Source organism: Panthera tigris, chromosome E1 (assembly GCF_018350195.1).
Source record: "Panthera tigris isolate Pti1 chromosome E1, P.tigris_Pti1_mat1.1, whole genome shotgun sequence".
NCBI lineage: Eukaryota > Metazoa > Chordata > Mammalia > Carnivora > Felidae > Panthera > Panthera tigris.
This window is the reverse complement of record NC_056673.1, coordinates 38,326,077-38,346,157: the sequence shown is the minus strand read 5'-3', so window position 1 is coordinate 38,346,157 and position 20,081 is coordinate 38,326,077. Positions and strand designations below refer to the sequence as shown.

The 20,081-nt window shown below is 56.1% G+C and overlaps 1 protein-coding gene across 5 annotated transcripts; it reads left to right on the top strand.

Annotated features, from left to right (window-relative positions):
• The first annotated feature begins 11,543 nt into the window (after window positions 1-11,543).
• NEUROD2 (neuronal differentiation 2) lies at window positions 11,544-20,081 on the top strand. Of its 5 annotated transcripts, none has more exons than XM_042967519.1 (6): window positions 11,544-11,876; window positions 13,838-13,895; window positions 14,420-14,485; window positions 15,693-15,768; window positions 16,715-16,970; window positions 18,131-20,081. In XM_042967519.1, the coding sequence occupies exon 6, from the start codon at window positions 18,136-18,138 to the stop codon at window positions 19,282-19,284; it is 1,149 nt and encodes a 382-aa protein (XP_042823453.1). In that variant the 5' UTR covers window positions 11,544-11,876; window positions 13,838-13,895; window positions 14,420-14,485; window positions 15,693-15,768; window positions 16,715-16,970; window positions 18,131-18,135; the 3' UTR covers window positions 19,285-20,081. The 5 variants fall into 5 exon arrangements, with proteins under 5 accessions (XP_042823453.1, XP_042823449.1, XP_042823452.1 ...); XM_042967515.1 differs by having other exon boundaries at window positions 16,631-16,970; XM_042967518.1 differs by lacking the exon at window positions 11,544-11,876 and adding an exon at window positions 12,543-12,612 and having other exon boundaries at window positions 16,631-16,970.

The following is a 20,081-nucleotide window of genomic DNA, read 5'->3' as shown; positions in this document are numbered from 1 at the left end:
GGTGCATTCAGGAACAGAGCTGGGGGGAGAGGTGTGTGTGCTCATTTCTGAGGTGTGAGCCTCTCTCTTTGCAGAGGTGTTTGTGTGCGTCTCTGGAGGGGAAAAGGGAGGGGCGGGCCCACTGGGTTGGAGTGTCCCTGTTTATCTGTCCAGGCCCTGGGTATCTCTACAGGTCTATGGGTGAGGGTCTGAAAGCTTCTCTGTAGCACTGAGAGGGTGCATGTGTAGATGTGTACATAAGAGTGTGTCTTCCTTCGGGCTCTGTTTGTGTTGGCTGTCTTCTCTCCTGGTCACACTCAGACCTGGAACAGTCAGGAGCACTCCCCAACCCCCCACGCCCCGCCTCCTCCAGCAACTTTTCCACTCCCAGCCCCAGCATGCTGGGTCCTTGGCAGAAGGGTGCAAGAGACCAGAGGAGTCTTATGAAAGGGGGTCTGCACCCCAGAGTCACCCAGAAGGTGGCAGGAGAGCAGAGTTTTGCTTATGGGAGCTGGAGGTCCTGGCCATTCAGCTCCACCCCCGCAACCTCAGGCCTGGTTCAAATCCTGCTATGTTTGTTGGCTTACATGCTTGTCGGGGAAACAATCAGATGCCAGGTTGTGGGCCAGGGGTGTGGGCATCTCTGGCAGCCCATGGTTTGGCCTAGGGCCCTCTTCCAGGTGGGATGTGCTGGGGAGTGGCAAAGACCAGTTTGGCAATTCCTTAAGAGGGTGAATAAGGAGGTTCTGAAAGTCAGAAGGGGCACAGGAAAGGCACGGCCCAGGCAGTTTACTTGAATGGTCACTGGGCCAAGGTGAAGGTGAGGGGCCTGTGGCTTCCAGTGCTAAAAATGTGGGAAAATCCTGGAACAGGATGAAGGGGACAGAGGAGCGCTGGGTGGGTGACAAGAGGACAGGGTCAGGGAGACATCACCACCAGTCACACCTCAGAGCCCATCAGAGTGAGAAGGCCTTGGGGAGCACAGTGGCTGAGGCTCCTTTGATGGAGGGAGGACTCATTTATGGAGGTTCTGCAAACAAGACTGGCACTCTGGAAGGCCACGAGGGAAATATTCCCCTGACCCAGGCTGGGGCAGCTGGGAAGGTAGACTCCCCTCTCCCTCTCGGCTAGGCTTGGAAGATGGGGTCTTTGCGGTGGAGGGGAGGGTCTTTACCCTTTTCCCCCAGCCTTTGCCCAGGCCCCTGCAGCTCTTGAACCTGGGCCAAGAGGGGTGGGGAAGGCTGGCTGACAGAGGAACAGGCACAAGGGACAGACAGAAAGAAAGATGACAGAGACAGAAGGTGAGAGAAGGTGGGGAGTCAGGAAAAAGTGAAAAGAGACAGAGAAAACACATGTGAGAGATGGAGAGACAAAGGGAGAAAGAAAGCCTCACCATGGAGAGAGGCAGGAGACAGAGAAGGAAAGAGAGTAAAAATAGCTCAGCATTAAGATAATTGCAGCTCACAGCTCTGCCCTCCGTTAGGAATTAAATGAGGTTTTATTACTTTGATTCTTCTCTCCTGGATCCTACGCGACTTCTCAAGAACTTGGGGAAAAGTTTTTCAGGTGGGCGGCCAGGTGGCGGGGGCTGTGTGGGTGACAGAGGAGGAAAGGAACAGGACTTCTGGGAGCTGGGGGGATGTGGTCAGGGGCAAGGAGTGGGGTAGGACTAGGAAGGATGGGGGACCACAGCGGGGAATGGGAGACATAGCCAGGGTCAGGCACATGGTGGGCAGCTGAGAAGCAAGGGGCCAGGGTGACCTCCATTTCCATTCTCTTTGACTTAGAATTAATCATATGCAAATGAGATGTAAAAATAATGTGCCACTCCTCGGTTATTATTCTTGAGTTAGAAGCACAGGCGGTTGGGTCCAAGAAACAAAATCAAGACCTTGTTTGACTTAACTCTGATTGAACTATGGGTCTTTCCGCTTGGACAGACAAAAATAAGTGTAGCGTAGTGTGTCTATTAATGTGTCATGGGTCTGAACACACTATTTTGAGCCATGTCCTCCTCACACTCTCTCTTCACATCATTGCCTAGTGCTGCCACAGTGCCTGGCAGACAGGAGGCATTACATTCACCTTCTCTGGAAGATGAATTTGCAAGAGAGGTATAAGGCCTTTGCCTTCCTTTTGGGAGTTGGGGAGAGTGGACAATCGTGGATATTCCCCCCCTTCCCCCAAGCAAGATATAGTCAGGTGGACAGAACATACACTGGGCACTTGCACAGACCTGGGTAGGAATCTTAGATCTATGACTTGCTGTGTTACCTTAGATGAAATTCTTAGCCCCTCTGAGCCTCAGTCTCCTCGTGTTTCAAAGCCCACTTCACATGGTAGCCCTGACGTTTCAATAAGATACGAGTAAAGCCCACAGCCCAGGGCAGCGCTCCCGGTAGGTCTTCAGTCCATTCCAGCTTCCCTGGAGTTCAGAGGTGCAGTTCCCAAAAGGGCCAGCAGGTGGCGGAGTCGGCCAGGGTTTGGGCGGCTAAGCTGCTGGCACTGCGGGTCTGTAGTTGGGCATCACACCCGTGACCTTGGCACCACGAAGCTGAGCAGAGCTGGCCGGGATGGCATATGGCAGCTGGAAGGGAGGCCCCGGAAGCCCTGGGAGGCAACCTTAGAGAAGCCGGGGAACGCGAGCTGGGCATACTGAGACAACTTTCCCTGAGGAGGCTGGTGGTGGGGAAGCGGGAGAGGGAGGAGGGAAGGGGAAACACACCTCTGGAGAGGCCTGTGGTCACCAAGAGGAGAGGGCAAGAGCACTCTCAGCCAGGACAATAGTGGTATCAGGACAGATGGGCAATCATCTGAGACATTCATTCACACATTCATTTATTCATCCATTCATCCATCACCCATCCCTTTGCCCACTGAATAAATTCACACTGAGTGCTTTATAAAAGATCAACTTTATTGAATTTGAGTTTGTATTTCTGGGGTGCCTGGGTGGCTCAGTCGGTTAAGCAGCCAACTTTAGCTCAGGTCATGATCTCATGTGGGTTTGAGCCCCACATCTGGCTGTCTGCTGTCAGCTCGGAGCCCACTTTGGATTCTCTGTCTCCCTCTCTTTCTCTCTCTGCCCCTCCCTCATGTGATCTCTTTCAAAAATAAATAAACTTTTTTTTAAATCCTAAAGTATACACTTCTATGCGTTTTTGAGAATTTTACACTTGATCTTAGCCAAAAGGCCAAGAAGCGATTGTTTTTGAGAATTTTAAACGACATATGACCACTATCACAACACAGATATAGGACATTTTCATCACCCCAAAATGTTTTATTTTGCGCATCCAAGTCAACCTTCCCTCCTTTTTCACTGGGTGTATCATAACTCTTTGTTTTTTTAAAAATTAAAAAAAAAATTTTTTTTAATTTACTTAGGGAGAGGGAGAGAGAGAGCACGAGTAGGGGAAGGGCAGAGAGAGAGGAGAGAGAGAGAATCCCAAGCAGGTTCTACATTGTCAGCACAGAGTCCAATGCAGGCTTGAACTCAGGAACTGTGAGATCATGATCTAAGCCTGAACCAAGAGAGGGAGGCTTAACCAACTGAGCTACCCAGGCGCCCCTATCATAACTCTTAACACAGTATTTTGAGAAGTGCCCTTCCCACCATCTCTTTGCATGGTCCCCTGCCTGCCATAGTGCCCAGAATATAGGAGGCACTGCATGCTGTAGAGGGGACGACTGAGGAACAAATGAACGGATGAATACACAAGTCATAGAAATCGTCAACGGCTGACATATATGGAGCACTTACTCTGCATCGGTCACTGAGCTAGGCCTTTTATATGTATTATCTTATTTAATCCTTATTAATGCCATTCCATTTTACAGATGAGGCAAATGAGGCCTAGAACTTTTACCCAGAGCCTGGGTTCCACAGAGGCAGTGTGACTCCAGAGCTCTCACTCTTTACTGCTGCCTTTAATACATTCAGGATGGGCGAGTAGAAGATTGTTTGCATGCACTGGCCCCGGCTTCTCTCTTGCTCAGCATTGGACCGGGTTTCTCTCCAGCCCAGTTTGGGAGGCACGCAGGAGAGGCGGGCGAGGGTGGGGGAGCTGAGATCAATGTGTGGAGGCTGCCCTCTGGTGGCAGATATGAGTACAGCGGAGTCTCTGCCCTCTGGCGCCCCCAGGTAGGATGCTGCTGAGAAGAGTGAGCAAGCAGGCAGCCCACAGTGGGGGCAGCCTCAGCCCCGGGCATCTGGAGACCCCCTGCTCTGGCCACTGCCTGGTGCCCCCCCAGGTGCCAGCTGAGGCTGCCCCCGAAGAATGCCAGCTGCCGGAGCCGGCCGCCTCCTACCCCCTCCACCAGCCCTCACACATACTCCGATCCCGGTCCAGTCGGCTGCTTCCATTCCCTGAAGAAGAGGCCCTAAAGTTAAAACAGCTGTTAATTTATAAACCAATTTTTCCGTGACTGCTTAATAAATCGCCAGCAGCTGCTCTGCCCCCTCCTCCTGCCCAGGCACCCGGCCCTGAGGGCTGCATGGAGAAGCTCGGAGCCGCCAGCCTGCCCCTCCTGCCTCCTTCCCTCAACTCCCCAACTTGCCCCCCATTCTCCTAGGAACTGAGTGTGTGTGGGGGAAACCCTGATGAGCCCATCTTCTCTGGGCTTTGGTGGAGTAGAGAGGTAAGGATGGATTTTCTTTCCTAGTGGGCTTCAGCCTAAAGGCTATCCCTCCCAGTGCCCTGCACACCCCCTCCCCCAGGATCCTCAGGGCTCAGAAGGCAGGTGTCAAAGGTCTTCTTAGGGCTGGGGAGTGAGGGTGTCCAAATTCCCTAGAGGAGTTCCCCTGAGACACTGGGAGGTAAAATGACCCTAGGCTCATCCCTAAGAGCACTGGAATCTCAATTCCCTGTATCAGGGTGGTCCCACTGACAGCAGCTGACTCCCTGACCCTGCGGTTCCATCAAGTGTGGGTTGGGATAGCATCCCACTCTGGGGGAGGGGGGGAATGCCCATCCCCAGGATAATGAGAGGAGGGATTGGGGCCTCCCAAACACTCATTTTACCCAACTTCCACTAGCATGTAAAGGGCATCACGAAAATACACGTGGGGTGGGGGCCATGTGGATGACAGGGGTGAGGCCATGTTTTCTTCGCCTCTGCCAGTTGCAGAGTCATCCACCCAAAGGCCTGCTGCTACTGTGAGACCTGACTCCACTGGGCAAGGGGGTCAATCTGGCTATGCCCCTGTAGCCACAAGGAGTGTGGAGCTCAGTAGGGAAGTGGGGAGCAGGGCGGTAAAGCACACGAGGTCGGGAGTTCAAATCCCATTCTCCTGCTTACTAGCTGTGTGACCTTGAGCAAATAACTCAACCTCTCTTTTCTTCTTCCCTGTCTCCACCAGTAAAATAGGAATACTAATTATAGAATTGTGAAAATTAAACCAGTTGATGCACATAAAGTGCCTGGCACATAGTAGGTGTTTACAGAGTGACAGTATTATTTTTTCATCCCCCTGCTGGAAAGAGCAGAGACTGGATTTCTTGGATCCCTCACGTCGCAAATCTGGGAGTGGAGATGTCCAGGAGATTCCCAGAGGAAATGGCAGGTAGGAGTGCTGGGGCCAAATTTAGGAAAAAACAACAAGGATTCCTGAGTAATATGGTTCTGGCTGGACTTTCTCATTCTATTCTTCTCCCATCTCTACCCTCCTCTTCCTCCTGACTCCTGCAGTAGCCATGGCCCTTCCCCAACCTGCTTTTTGGGAAAGAAGGAACAGCCTCCATCCAGCTCTGGAGCCCCCACCTCTCAGAAGAAAGTCCTTCCCAAGGCCTAACTGAAATCCCTTCCATTACTTCTCATGTTCTCTACTCGGCAGGGGCTGCCAGGACCCTTTCTGGCCTCACTCCCAGCAGCAGAGTGGGGAGGCCCAGAGAGCCTGCTCAACTGCTGTCACACAAGCTGGGTGTGAGCCTGGCCTTGCTACAACCTCCCTGTGTGGCCAGAGCAACTTAGTCAACCTCTCTGAGCCACGATTCCCCAGCTGTAGAATGGGGAACATCCCAGAACCTACCTCCTAGGTGGTTGTGAGAGTTAGATATGACATTGCACATGGAGTTCTCAGCACAGGGCCTGGCTCTCAGCAGGTGCCGAGGACATGGCAGTAGAGAGAGAGAGAGAGAGAAGGCAGAGTATGGTGGAAAGAACCCAGATGCCAGAGTTGGACTGTCTGGATTCAAATCCCACTCCACTACTCACCACTGAGTGACGTTGGACAGGTCATTTAACCTTCCTGTGCCCCTATTTCTCCATCCATAAAATGGGCACTGTAAAAGAGCCTATGTCACTAGGTGGTTGTGAGACCTCTAGAGCTCTCAGAAAGTTCTCCATCTCAGTAAATGTTGGATGAATTAATTAATAGCAATAAGTAGCATTGTTAGTTGCTATTATTATTGGCCCCACTAGAGCACTGATCCCCTTTGGGCTTTGCCCCACCCAGGGGCTTGCTGATGGCAGGTTGGAAGGTGCACAGTACCAGACTGGAGACCCTGGTCCTGGGGACCCCAGTTCAGGGCAGGCCTGCAGTCTCTACTTTAGTGTTCCCTCTTCTGGCATCCTCTGGCTTGGGCACAATCCGGAGGCACAACCCGCTGTCTCCCTGAGTCAATGGTCCTGCAAAGCAGCCAGACCCCTCCCTGTGCCCAGGTCCTGACTACCTCCTGGAAATAAAGCAGATCCCGGGGGCCCACTCAAGCTCAGGACTGCTCTGCCAGGGTGCCAGCTGGTGCCCACGGGGGCGGGGCAGTGGTTTGATCATGTGGAAAGGGAAAGCTGGAGGCTTTCCTGGGTGGCCCCTTTCCTGTGTGGCCCCCACCAGAGACATGGAAAGACTGGGGCACCCAGGCCATCCTAGTAACTCCCTTCCTCTAGGACAGACAAGGGTGAGAACTAAGCTCCGCCTTTCCAGTGCCTCAGTTTACTCAGCCATCCGGAGGATGGAGTCTTCATTTCTGTCTCCCTGGGGCCCCAAAGGCCTTGGCATTGGCCTCTCACAGCTCCTTGCCCTCTTTCCTTTCTTAAAGAAAACGAGCTCAGCCTCCTCCTTCCCTCACGGATTCTCTCCTCAGAAGCCACCCAGGAGGACACTTAGCCCAGAAGGGAAGGGGAAAAGCCAACCCCACGCTGGAGACCGCCTCTGCAGGGCGTGGGCTGCATCGCCAAGGCCGCCCTGGGCACCAGCCCCGCCCGGGTCGCCCTGCGATCCCCGCCCCTGCCCCTTCCCGCCGCCACTGGCCCTTTAAGAGCCTCTCCGCGCGCTGCCGTCCCGGATCAGCCAGAGAGACCATTAAAATTTTATGCAGAATGAAAATGGGCCAGGTCTCCAGCTTCCTCGCTCCCATCCAATGATTTATTACTCGCAAATACCACAGAACTAATTAGTATAGTAATTAATTAATACGCATTTGCATATTTGCATGTGCAATTAGTGCAGTGGAGTGATTACTGGGAGAATGAGGGGCCCCGGATTGTCAGATGTGAGGGGGAAGTGGCCTGGAAAAGAGTTAGTGGGAATGAACTTTGTAGGGAGCGCGAAGGCGGGGAGGGAGGGGGAGGCGAGCGGGGGCAAGGCGGGGGGCGCCGGGGCGCAGGGGCGCCTCAATGGGGCGCGGAGCGGCCGCGCAGGGGAGCGCCAGGCCCGGGCCCGCCCGCGGCCGCAGGGCGCCGGTCGGGGGTCGCGACCCGGGCGCCCCCGCCCCGCCCGCGGCCCCGCCCCGCCCCCGCCGCGTGGCACGGCTCCAAGCGCGCGCCTGATTGTTATGCATTGTGTTTCTTGTTGCGAGCGGAGCCGGGCGGAATGGGGCTGGCACAAGCTGTTTCCCTGCCACGCGGCGGTGGCACCTTAAAGGGGCAGCGTCCTCTTCCCGCCGCCGCCGGCCCGCCTCCCCCCTCGCCGACCCCACCTGCGAGCCGCCTGCCGGACCCCCTTCCGTGCGGTCACCGGCGGCTGGAGCCCGGCTGAGGACGAGAGGGCGCGCGCGGGGCCGCTCAGGAGGTGGCGCTTCCCCGGGGGGCGCGGGGCACGTGCCGAGGGAGACGGGCGGGCAGGAAGTCAGGCTGCGAGCGGGGATTGGGCGGCTGGGGCTCGCCGGGCCCGGTGCCAGGCGCCAGGCGGGGACGGTGAGGGGAGAACGCGGAGAAAGCCAGGAGGAGAAGGACAAGGAGGAGAAGGAGCGAGTGGCAGGGTCCCCCTGGGTGCCAGATGCTTCCTCGTAGGATGCCGCTCCGCTTCTAATCTCACAAAGATTCTGTGAGGTAGGGCTCCTTATTCCCATTTTACAGACAGGTACAGAATGGTGTGGCAGGCGGCTGGTGATGAAGAGTAAAGCTGATCCAGCTGGTCAGCCCAGCCCCACGTGCTCCTCAACGTGGTGACAGGGGCCAGAAGAGGGAGTGACATGACATCAGGGAGGGCTTCCTGGTGGAAGAAGCACTTCGTGGAACCTGCAAGGGCAAGGAGGGCACCTTCTGAAGGAGCTGAGGAAAGAGGGAAGCATGTTTCATGTGATGGCCTCTTCCCTGGAAGGAGCTCCCACCCACCCATGAGTAGAACTGTGGAGACACAGGCTAGGACACTGGCTCCTGTGACCTGAGGGCCTAGACAAAGGGCAGACTCGGGGCAATAGTCCTTCCCTGGGCACCCTCCTTTCCCTCTCTTATCACAGGGGATGCTGTTCCCCGGTGTGAAGATAGTGGGGGTTTCAAAGAAAAGAGTACAGTTTGCAATAGTGAAAGAGAGACCAGGACCTAGAGTCAGGGCTTGGTTCAAATCCCACCTCTGCAGCATACTAGCTATGTGACCTTGGCACAGCAACCTTGACCTCACCCTCTCTGTGCTTCAGCATCCTTGTCTTTAAGTGGGGCTAACGATAATCCTGCCTCTGAGGTCATGGTGAGGAGGAAAGATGATGCATGTGAAACCTTGTGCCCGGTACAGATCATGCCCACCATTGTCATTATTACATTGTTGTGGTTTACGTGTTACATTATTACAGAGCTCTGAGGCCCCAGGGACAGAAGGACCCCAAAGCAGGAATTGGAGTCCAGCTCTGTCACTCATTAGTTGTGTGACCTCAGGCAAGTTACCTTTCCTCTCTGTGCTGTGGTTTCCTTATCTGTAAAATGGAGCGTTGGTACCTCCAGACTCTTCCCTTCCCTCCCTGTGCTCACCCTACAGGGTAGTGAAGTAGGGAAGTGATGGCTAAGTCTCATTCACACTATCCTGGGCTCCATTCTCCCAGGGGCTGAGCCAAATAGAAACCTCCTGGGTATTTCCTCAATGTACACCCCACCCCCCAGCACGGCCCCTTGGGGCTGTCCTGTGAGCACCAGCACTGTCACAGGTGTGAGTCACCTGTGTCTACTGCCGGCCTCTGGTGCCCCATCCACCCATGCTGGCTCAAGAGAGGCATCAGAGAAGTACGTGGTCCCCACAAGCCCCCCTACACCCAGAAGAGGAGGAAGCTCCAGGGGAGGAAACCAGGAAATGCCCCGGTCACAAGGAAGTTCACAGCAGAGCCCGCCTAGAGGAAAGGGAGCCCAGGACACACGCTCTGTCCTCTTGCTTTTACTGATGCCCTTCACTGCCCCATCATGGGCTACCATCCCCATCAGTCAGGATCTAATCACCCCAAGTGTCCTTCATAATTGGCTGTCCTTTCAGCCCCTCCCGTTAGTCCTGAAGGAGGTAAGCAAGTGGGCAGGTGGCGCTAGGCCCATTTCACAGATGAAGAAGCAGAGGGTTGTGTGCCTTAACCAAGATCGAGACCCTGCCAAGACCAGTGCTCTTTTGGCCACCTTGAGCTCCCTCTTCATCCGAATGCCTTGGAGTAGCAGGGGCAGGACCTCCTGACTGCTCACCTGGAATGCTGACGGAAGGGCAGAAGGAAGAAGTAGTGATGAGGGGCACCTGGGTGGTTCAGTCAAGCGTCCGACTCTTGATTTGGGTTCAGGTCATGATCTCGCAGTTCATGGGTTCAAGCCCCCCATCAGGCCCTGCGCTGACAGTACAGAGCCTGTTTTGGATTCTCTCTCTCTCCCTTTCTCGCTGCCCCTCCCTGCTCTCACTCTCTCAAAATAAATAAATAGACTTCAAAAAAAAAAAAAAAAAAAAAAGAGATGTGACAAACAGAGCTCCAGGAACAAAGATTTTTAAAAGCTAAAGCCGGGGTGCCCGGGTGGCTCAATCGGTTAAGCGTCTGACTTCCGCTCAGGTCATGATCTCACCGTCCGTGAGTTCAGGGCCCCGCGTCCGGCACTGTGCTGACAGCTCAGAGCCCGGAGCCTGTTTCGGGTTCTGTATCTCCCTCTCCCTCTCTGCCCCTTCCCCACTCACACTCTGTCTCTGAAAAATGAATAAACCCTTAAAATTAAAGCTAAAGCCGATTAGGGGCTTGAGGCAGAATCAGCCATATCTGGCCAGGGGCTGAGGCAGCATTTTCACACCTGTTAGCCTGTTTGACACTTACAACAGTCCTAGAAGGCTGGTTTTATTGTAATTATCAAGCCCATTTTACAGAGAGGAAGGCTGACATGCCACGTCAATTCCAGGATTGGTGGCGAGGCTGAGGGCAAAGGAGGGAGGGTTTCAAGGAGAGGCTTCCTGTGTGTGGGTGTTCTGCCTCAGCTGCAGCCTTCAATTTCTGGGCTAGAACTGACACCTGCTCCAACAGTGGCAGACAGGCCTTTGGTGCCACAACCATTTCTTGAGGCGATTCTCTGTGCCAGGCACTGGGCCCAATTCCTGTCTTTGAGGAACGTGCTGTCAGATGAGAGAGACCCATGAGGCAAAGGTCAATACCTATGCCTATGTAGAAGTGTGCAGAAAGTATTAGAGGAGACTGGGTAGGAGCATCTAACCCAGAGGGACTTCCTGGAGGAGGTGATGCTTAGGCTTAAAAGGCTAGGAAAAAGGGAGAGGGCACTCCAGACATAATAGACAACTGGGACAAAGGCTCACAGGCACAAGGCTTGTGAAAGTACAAGCAGCTTAGAGCTGCTGAGGGTCTGGGTTCAAGGCAGGGACAAGTGCTGGGGCAGCCAGGTCGGGGGTGTCCCTACGGAGTGTGGCCTGCTCCTAGGAGTGATGAGCCACTGGAGATGCCTGAAATCCGACTTTTTAGATAGGATGGGCAGAATGGGTAGCCTTGATCCTGTGCAGGAAGCTCAAAGGGCAGTAAGGGCTTCACAGGGGAGGAGGGCCTGGACAGGGCCCATGAGACAGAAGGGGTATGAGATATTGAGGGGGTGGCTTTGGGCAGCAGCAGCAGCAAAGAAGAAAAGGCAGTCAGAGTGGGACTCAGCCTCGTCCCTGGACTTCAGTTCTCGCCCCCTCAGGGAATTACAGTTGCCTCCTGCAGGGTCAGAGTAGAAAGGAGAGGGGCTCTGAGGCTTCAAGAGGTGGGAGGCTGCAGCAAGGGATCTACAGCTGGGCAGGGACCACTCTAGTGAGGGAGGCGCCTTGGGGCCTCTGTGACCTCAGAACCAGAGCTTGGTGCCCAGTATGAGGGTCAAGCTCCTCCAGTCTCAGCCTCCATGACCCACGCCCTCTGAGGGCTACTTTGGGGGGGGGGGATATCTGTGATCCCCTATTTCAAGCTCAGCTCCCCAGAATGAAATTTGTGCAAAAGACAGGAGGAGGGGTCTGGAGGTCCTGAGCTCCACCAGGAACCCTGGGTCTTGCTGCTTTAGGAGATTCTCTGGAGAAAGGCTCGTACCCTCAAACTCTCTTAGCCAGCCAGGCATTAATGCAGCAAGCATTTATTGAGTGCCAACTCACTACAGCCTTTGTGAAGCACTGGAGTATTGAGATATAAAACAAGTAGCCACTGTGGTCAAGTCAGGGAGACAGATGGGTAAATGGATCCTCCTAACAGAAGGTGGTAAGCACGGAAGCTGTCCTGCCTGGGGAGTTTCCAGGAAGGCTCCCAGGAGGAGGTGTCCTTCCAGGAATCGTCCTTGTGAGGAATGAGGATGACTGATGAAAGGGAGACTCAGAGACCCAGAGACCAGTGCCCATCAGGGAAGCAACTCTTAGAAAAACAGGGCTCAGGAGCCAGAAGTCAAAGGTTATGGGGCAAAAGGCCACTCTACTCTTGGAACAAGGGAACAATCCTGAGGGGGCTGGCTTTTCAGAAGGACTGGAAGGTCTCCCCCATCACCCTCTGTCCTGGGTTGGGGGCAGGGTGGAGAGGGGGAAGGGTGCAGCAGTGTTCTGCCTCAGGACTCTCAGCACCATGCCTGGCCCCATGGGTGTGTGCCCACCCATCTTTGGGTGGGGCCTAGGCCCAGAATGGGAGCCCAGGGCTCAGGCAAAGGAGAATCCTGGTAGTGAGCTAGAGGTCAGGACAGGAGGTCAGCACGGAGGAGGGGGGCTACACCTCACTGGTCCTCCCCCTCCCCCTCCCCCGTGGCACCACAAGGCACGCAGCCGCATATCACCCGTGCCAGCCCTCACCTCCCGGCAACGTCGCCGCATTCTCAGCCACGCCATCTGGCGTGCCCGCCGCTCCCCAGAACACTGCGGCGGGCGGGGGAGGGGGTAGCGGGGCAGGTGCCCACCCCAGAGCCAGGAAGAAGCGGCAGGTCCCCCTCCCCCAACGCCCTTTTGGACTTGAGGTGGGGCAGGGGGATGGGGAAGGGGGTGGCAGGTGCTCTCATGCTTCAGGAGGAAGCTTCAAGCATCCTGAACGGATAGAACAGGCGCCGTCTGGGCAGTGCCAGCCTGCCCCCTCCCCTTCCTCCTCCCCCCACAGCACAGCTAATGCCAGCAGCACCGGGCCCCCAGAGGATCTCCAAATTCCTGCCCTTCCCCTCAAATCAGAGATGAGGGTGACGAAAACAGGCTGCCCCCTCCTCACTGTGCTCCTACCCTCATTCTTCACCTGCCCGCCCACCTCAGCGGGGGGAGGCCCCAGGACGTGGCCTTAGATGGCTTCCGCCATAGAACGGACACCTGGGTTCTAATCCACCTGCTCCCCACGGCTTGGCACTTTGGTGGGAAATCGAGTCTCCTTCTCCAGCACACTTGCCCCCACCAGTCTTATTTGGGGCATGGTGGTGGTGGCGGCTGGCTAGGTGTCCTTCCGGGTGTCAGCATGGAGTGGAGTTTTTACAGATTTATATGTATGTCTGTACTTTGGTGGAGCCCGGGGTGTAACGAGAGCAGTTTTACAGAGCACTCATCCTGTCCCCTGAGCAAGATTCCCCTAGACTGCTCAGGAATGACCTGTCCCCTCCCTCTGTCTCTGCCTGTCTCCCCCCCGCCCCCCCATCAGGACCTAAGCCTGCACAAAATGGCCGCCACCCCTCCGAGGCAGCCATTTTAGGTGCCCAGACTGTGGCCTCCCTTGGGATGGGGCTATGTCTCCATGGGAACCTCAGACCCTCAGCTCCCAGCTCCCTCCATGGGGGTGGGCAGCAGAAATGGGAGTCTTCCAGGCCTGGCTGAGGTACCCACTATTCCCCTTTTCCTCTCAGAGACCCAGAGGGGACTAGGCCCCTCACCAACTCCCTTCCCCCAATGCCAGGGGGAGGAACAGATGGCATCTCTGGGTGTCCTTCTCCTTCCGTCTCCTTCCTTCCATTTCTGGCTCTTTCTGTCTCTCCGTCACTGCATCTCCGCATCTCTGGGTGAACAGAGAGGAGCATGTATGTCTCTGTATGTTCGTGCTTGTTCGTGTGGATGTGGACACGTGTGTGTTGTACCTCTTCCAAGCCTATGTCTGAGGCCGGCCCATCCCACACCTCCCTCTGTTCCAATTTTCCCCTGTTTTTTTATTGTATCTTCTAAAAAAAAGTTGAAACGTGTCGAGTGAGAAAAACTTGTTCCATTTTTCTGAAGGAAGAAAAGACAGGGGCAGGAAACAGACCAAGAGGGATGAAGTTCCCCGTGCCCTCAGGTATACCCACCCCCACCCCCAGGTCTCCTCCTGCGGGGGGTTAAGAGGGGCTTCTCAGACCTAGAGAGCCAAGGTCATTCTTAACAGGAGGCTGGGAGGGATGGAAAGACTTCCCAAGGGCTCCTTTATCCTGAGCAAGGTATTGCTTCCTGCCTGGAGTAGAAAGCAAAGCTGGTAGGGGTCTGTGAGACCCTAGGTGGCTCAACCCAATCCCTCAGTGTCCAAAGGAGAAGGCAGAGGGTGTCTTTCTCCCCCAAGGAGGTACTCATTCTCTTACTCATCCATTCATTCACCCATTAATTCACCAAAAACTCAATTCCTATATAGACAAAGCATTCTGAATGTGTATGGGGGTATGTGCAAGAAATTAATATTGTAAAGCATGTTACAGTTTACAAAGTGCCTTAATAAAAATGAGATATGGCATTTGTTGAATGCCTACTATATTGCTGGCCCTGTGTATTACCCCATTTAGTACTAACAGCAACTCCAGGAGGTATGGCATAATTATCCCCATTTTACAGATGCGGACATCAAGACTGAGAGACCTTATGCAATTTGCTCAAGGCATTCAGCATTCTTTGAAGCTAGTAAGTGGGGTTGGGCAGAAATCAGAGTCCAAAGCACATGAATGTAACTCAAATATCACATGGCCAAGGCCTTGAGGAGAAGGGGCCCCTATCGGGATCGAAGACCCCACCCTCAGTAAAGAGACAATAAAGCCTTTGAGGCTGTACTCAAATTTGGACAGGGGCTGGCTGGCATTCCTGAGTCTCTACCCCACCTCATAGGCCTCTGTCTCTCTGGCTATGCCCAGAGTGCCCTAGACGATCTGCCATAGGTGAGATTTTACCTTCCCAGACCTAGGATCCCTGCAAGAATGGTGGAAGACTTAGCATCAACTTCTCATCCTTGGAGACCCCTGAGGCAGACTGTAGGGTTGTGGAAGGAGCACTTGGCTGGGAGTCAAGCCCCCGGATCCTAGGTCGGGTTCTGCTCTCCCTTCGTGTGTTCCTGGACAAAGACAGTCCCTCTCTACAGACCTTGGCAAAAGGAGGAGTTGGGGCCATTCGTTCTGAGGCTCCTTTTAGCTCCTGGCCAACTATCTCTGAGAGCCTCAGACACCGGCCTCCCCCTTCTCCAAGGCCTCCTTAGCTACTGTATGCACCTCTGTCTAAAACCTGATTCATTCTACCAAGCATCCAATCAGTGTCTTACCAGCCCAAGGTCCTCTCTGGAGGCTTCCCCAGGGAGAAAACTGTATGTGCCCAGATGGAGAGTGAAGCCCCTGTCTTGCTCAGCATTGCACCCACCACAGTGCTTGGAACATGCTTGACATCCAAGTGTGTGTGCTTAATGTATAATTGAAGTTGTCTGTGCATACGTAAGCTGGAGGATGGGAAGGGACAGGAAATGTGGGTCTGAAACACACAAATGCTGAATCAGGGTGTGGGCAAGCGTCTCTCTCACCTGGTTGTGATTACCTGCTCACACACATGTATCTGTCTGAGTCAGGGTGTGTTTCTACTTTCTGCACCACAGGGTGAGGAACAGAGGTGTGTGCGTCTGTGTGTGTGTGTGTGTGTGTGCGCGCGCGCGCGCATGTGTGTCTGTGTGTGTCTAAAGCTACCTCCCTCAACTCATGCCATTTGCATCTGTATCTGGCCCAGTGAGAGAGTTAAAAGGTGAGCTGTAAGAGAAAATAGCCATTTCCTTCTTTATCAAGACACCTGTCTGACTCACCTCCCCTTTGTCCCTCTCAAGACTGTTGGAGTTGACTTCAGTATTTTTTTGTAGGGGGAGGAGAATGCTGAGTCTTCTCTAGGAACTTCAGGCATTTTCCAGCCCAGCCCCCTCCTCCTCCCTTAAATAAGTAAGTCAGAAGGCCAGGAGAGAAAGCCACTGGTGGGATGGTTGCTTGTCTAGCAGGGGGAGGACATGAGGGAGGGGGTGAGCCAGAGATTTCTGGTTTAGGAATCCAGACTGAGACCCTCTCCCTCATTCCTGATGGTGGGTACACAGGCTTATCCTAGAGGCTCTTCTCCACCCCCACCCCAACATACATATGCCCCCAAACACCCAAGGAAATCTCTCCCATAGGCTGACTCCACAGATATACACACATGTCCCCACAGACACACACACGCCCATGCAGAGGCACAGACATCCAGGCAAGTCTTTCCTTTTCTCTGTCTTTCCCTTGGTTTGAATTTCGTTCAGCCACATATGTTGTGTGTGCGTGAGGGTGGGTGGGGGAGGGGCAAACAGGGATGAGGGATGGCATGGTGCCAACATCTACCTATGGGGTTGGGCTAGGGACGCCCCCCACGCCCACCCTGGGAGGGGGCCTCAGCTGTCCCTTTGTGACTGAGGGGATCCTCCCAGGGAGTGGGGGCAAGCATAGAGGTCCCTTCTCCAGACCTGAGGTTTGGTCCCTGACCCACCTTTGGGGGCCTGCAAGGGAGGAAATGGACAGAGCAGGACCCTGGAGAGAGCATAGATAGAATTGGGGGCCACCACGAACCCCCAGTTGCCAGCCTTGTCACCCCATTGTTCCCATGTGGGGGGCTCTATATCCAAGGGGGGCAACTCCTCCCACCTCCCTCTCAATCCCTGCTTTCCCTGCGTTGGGCGGGGAGGGGAGGGCGGCAGAGATATTTATTTATTTCCTTTATTTATTTAATTTTTTTTTTTTTTTTTTTTTTTTTTTTTTTTTTTTTTTTTTTTTGGAGTAGAGAGTGACAGATGGCGGCGGGTCCCGGGGGAGCCGGCTCTCCCCCAATGCAGACGCATGCCAATCACCGTCTCTCATGTGATAGCTGCTGCCCGTGACGTGCCAAGCCCATATGGCCTGGCATAGAGGCTGGTACCCCGCCTGGTAGAGATGCCACACTCGCTCCGCGGTTCGCATGGCGCTCTGAAGACGCCGGCGCCCGCCGCCTTGAGGAGCCGCTGCCCCCGCTCCCTGAAGATGGGGGAACAATGAAATAAGCGAGAAGATTCCTCTTCTCCCCCCTCTCTCTCTTGCCCCCCTCCCCCCCCTCCCCTCCCCTCTCCCCTTGACTCCTCTCCGAGGTAAGTTGTCCGAAAGGGAGCTAGATCTGACCCGCCGGCTGCGGGGGGGTGGGGAGGGCGGCTGCTTAGGCCGACAAGAGGGTTCGCAAATCCCCCCTTCCTGGGACGATGCCCCCTCATAGGGTGGGCATCGGAGGCGCCCAGGGTTCCCTCTCCCCTAGGGGCTGCAGCTCAAGGGGCTACGGAGGGAGGCGTCTCTGCTTGCGATGGGCTTGGGGAGAAAAGCAAGATCATGGTGGGGGGGGGAGTAAAGAAGCTGAGATGGGGACCCCCCCCCCGCATGGTTGTCCCGGAGGAACCTGCGACCTTTCTTCACCATCCAAAAAAAAAAAAAAAAAAAAAAAAAAAGAAGAAGGAAAAGAAAAGAAAAAAGAAAACAAATTCGATCCCCCCCCCCCCATCAGTACCGAAATACAACGAGATCTGGAGAGTCGTGAAGGAGGGAGGCAGTTTGAAGGGGGTAAAGGGGTCCTTGACCGCAGGGGAGACGGACGAGGCTCGCTTCTCTCCGTCTCCTCCCCACGCCCGGGTTCCTCGGTCCTCGCCTCCCGGAGCCGGCTCCGGGAGCCGGGGACGCAACGGCTAGAGACGATCCTCCCGCCTCTGGAATTGGGGCTGCGGGGGTGGGGGCCGGGCCGAGGGCGGCGCGCGGCCAAGTTGCAAATTGGATTAGGGAGTGTGGGGGTGAGAGCCGCGGGAGGGGTGGGGGAGCCCGGTCGAGGGGCCCGGGCCGCCAGAGCCGCCGTGCGGGGCAGCTGTCCCCACCCGCGGCCGCCCAGCCTTCCTCCACCGCCAGGAGAGAACCGGCGTTCAGGGCGAGCGCGCCGCCTCCCCGGGCGAAGATGTCTGTTTCCTAACGCCCCGACTCGGTCCCTGCCCTGACCCGGAGAAGCCCCGAGTGCGGGCAGCGGCCCCTCATTCAGGCAAGGGGCGGAGCCGGGGCCCAGCGCTGGGGAGAGGGCCTGGGCCGAGATCCCGGGCCGGTAGCCGGGGCAGGGCTGGGCCGGCTCTGGGCGGGGCAGGAGGAGGAGGTGGGCATCCAGGGCACCCTGGGCACCGGGACTTGGGGGTGGAGGCGAGTTGGGGGGGGGGGGCGGCGTGACCCCATTGTGCCCCTCACTCAGTGCTGTTTCCCCTTCCCGCCCGCGGGGCGCCCTCAGGCACCATGCTGACCCGCCTGTTCAGCGAGCCCGGTCTCCTCTCGGACGTGCCCAAGTTCGCCAGCTGGGGCGACGGCGACGACGACGAACCGAGGAGCGACAAGGGCGACGCGCCGCCGCCGCCGCCGCCTCCGCCAGGGCCCGGGGCTCCGGGGCCAGCCCGGGCCGCTAAGCCAGTCCCTCTCCGTGCAGACGAGGTGCCGGAGGCCGCGCTGGCCGAGGTCAAGGAGGAAGGCGAGCTGGGGGGCGAGGAGGAGGAGGAAGAGGAGGAGGAGGAAGGGCTGGACGAGGCAGAGGGCGAGCGGCCCAAGAAACGCGGGCCCAAGAAGCGCAAGATGACCAAGGCGCGCCTGGAGCGCTCCAAGCTGCGGCGGCAGAAGGCGAACGCGCGGGAGCGCAACCGCATGCACGACCTGAACGCGGCGCTGGACAACCTGCGGAAGGTGGTGCCCTGCTACTCCAAGACCCAGAAGCTGTCCAAGATCGAGACGCTGCGCCTAGCCAAGAACTACATCTGGGCGCTCTCGGAGATCCTGCGCTCCGGCAAGCGGCCCGACCTGGTGTCCTACGTGCAGACGCTGTGCAAGGGTCTATCGCAGCCCACCACCAACCTGGTGGCCGGCTGCCTGCAGCTCAACTCGCGCAACTTCCTCACGGAGCAGGGCGCCGACGGCACGGGCCGCTTCCACGGCTCTGGTGGCCCATTTGCCATGCACCCCTACCCGTACCCGTGCTCGCGCCTGGCGGGCGCACAGTGCCAGGCGGCGGGCGGCCTGGGCGGCGGCGCGGCGCACGCCCTGCGGACCCACGGCTACTGCGCCGCCTACGAGACGCTGTATGCCGCGGCGGGCGGCGGCGGCGCGAGCCCGGACTATAACAGCTCCGAGTACGAGGGCCCGCTCAGCCCCCCGCTCTGTCTCAATGGCAACTTCTCACTCAAGCAGGACTCGTCGCCCGACCACGAGAAAAGCTACCATTATTCTATGCACTACTCGGCGCTGCCCGGCTCGCGGCCCACGGGCCACGGGCTGGTCTTTGGCTCGTCGGCTGTGCGCGGGGGCGTCCATTCGGAGAATCTCTTGTCTTACGATATGCACCTTCACCACGACCGGGGCCCCATGTACGAGGAGCTCAATGCGTTTTTCCATAACTGAGACCTCGCGCCTGCCCCTTTCTTTTTCTTTTGCCTTTGCCCGCACCCCTGTCCCCAGCCCCCCGAGCGCAAGGGGACCCCCACCTATCCTGGCGCCGGGCGCGGGGAGCGGGCCGCCGGTACTGACCCTCTCCCGGGCAGTGCAGTCCTCTTACCAGTGGGTGGCCCGTCCCAGGAGCCTCGATTACCCCAGGGGACTCGCCTTCTCTCTCCCCAAGGGGTTTCCTCCTCTTTCCCAGGGGTAGTTCTCCAGGGACCCCTCTTAGGGCACTCCCTGGAGACCACCCCCCATTCCCAATCTCTACACTTAGGTTTCCCCCTCCCCTTCCCCTCTGCAGGCCCAAAGGCATTGGCAAGGGGGCAGCTGAGCTGTGGGATACTGTTTTCCCTCTATTGTTGTTGTTGTTATTATTATTATTATCATCATTATCATTATTATTATAACAGACACCGAGCTGCCGTGGCAGAAAGGAGCCGGGCGCCCCCTCTTTCTTGAAGAGGGCATAAGTCAGGGCGCTCCAGCCTGGACCTGGAACACCCTCTCCCCGACCCCTAGTCTCAGCGTTTCGTGATTTTAATTTTGGCGGGAGGAAGTGTGGATTGAGAGGAAAGAGAGAGGCCAAGACAATTTGTAACTAGAATCCGTTTTTCCCCGTTTCCTTTTTTAAAAACAAACAAACAAACATACAAAAAAAAAAAAAAAAAGCTAAGAGGCGACGGAGGCCGAACGCAGAGTCCGGATCGGAGAGAAAACGCAGTAAGAACTTTTAGAAGCAATAAAAGGCAAAAAATACTACT

Bases quoted from the DNA above. Each gene is read 5' to 3' on its own strand.
- NEUROD2 (XM_042967519.1), top strand. From the start codon at position 18,136: ATGCTGACCCGCCTGTTCAGCGAGCCCGGTCTCCTCTCGGACGTGCCC.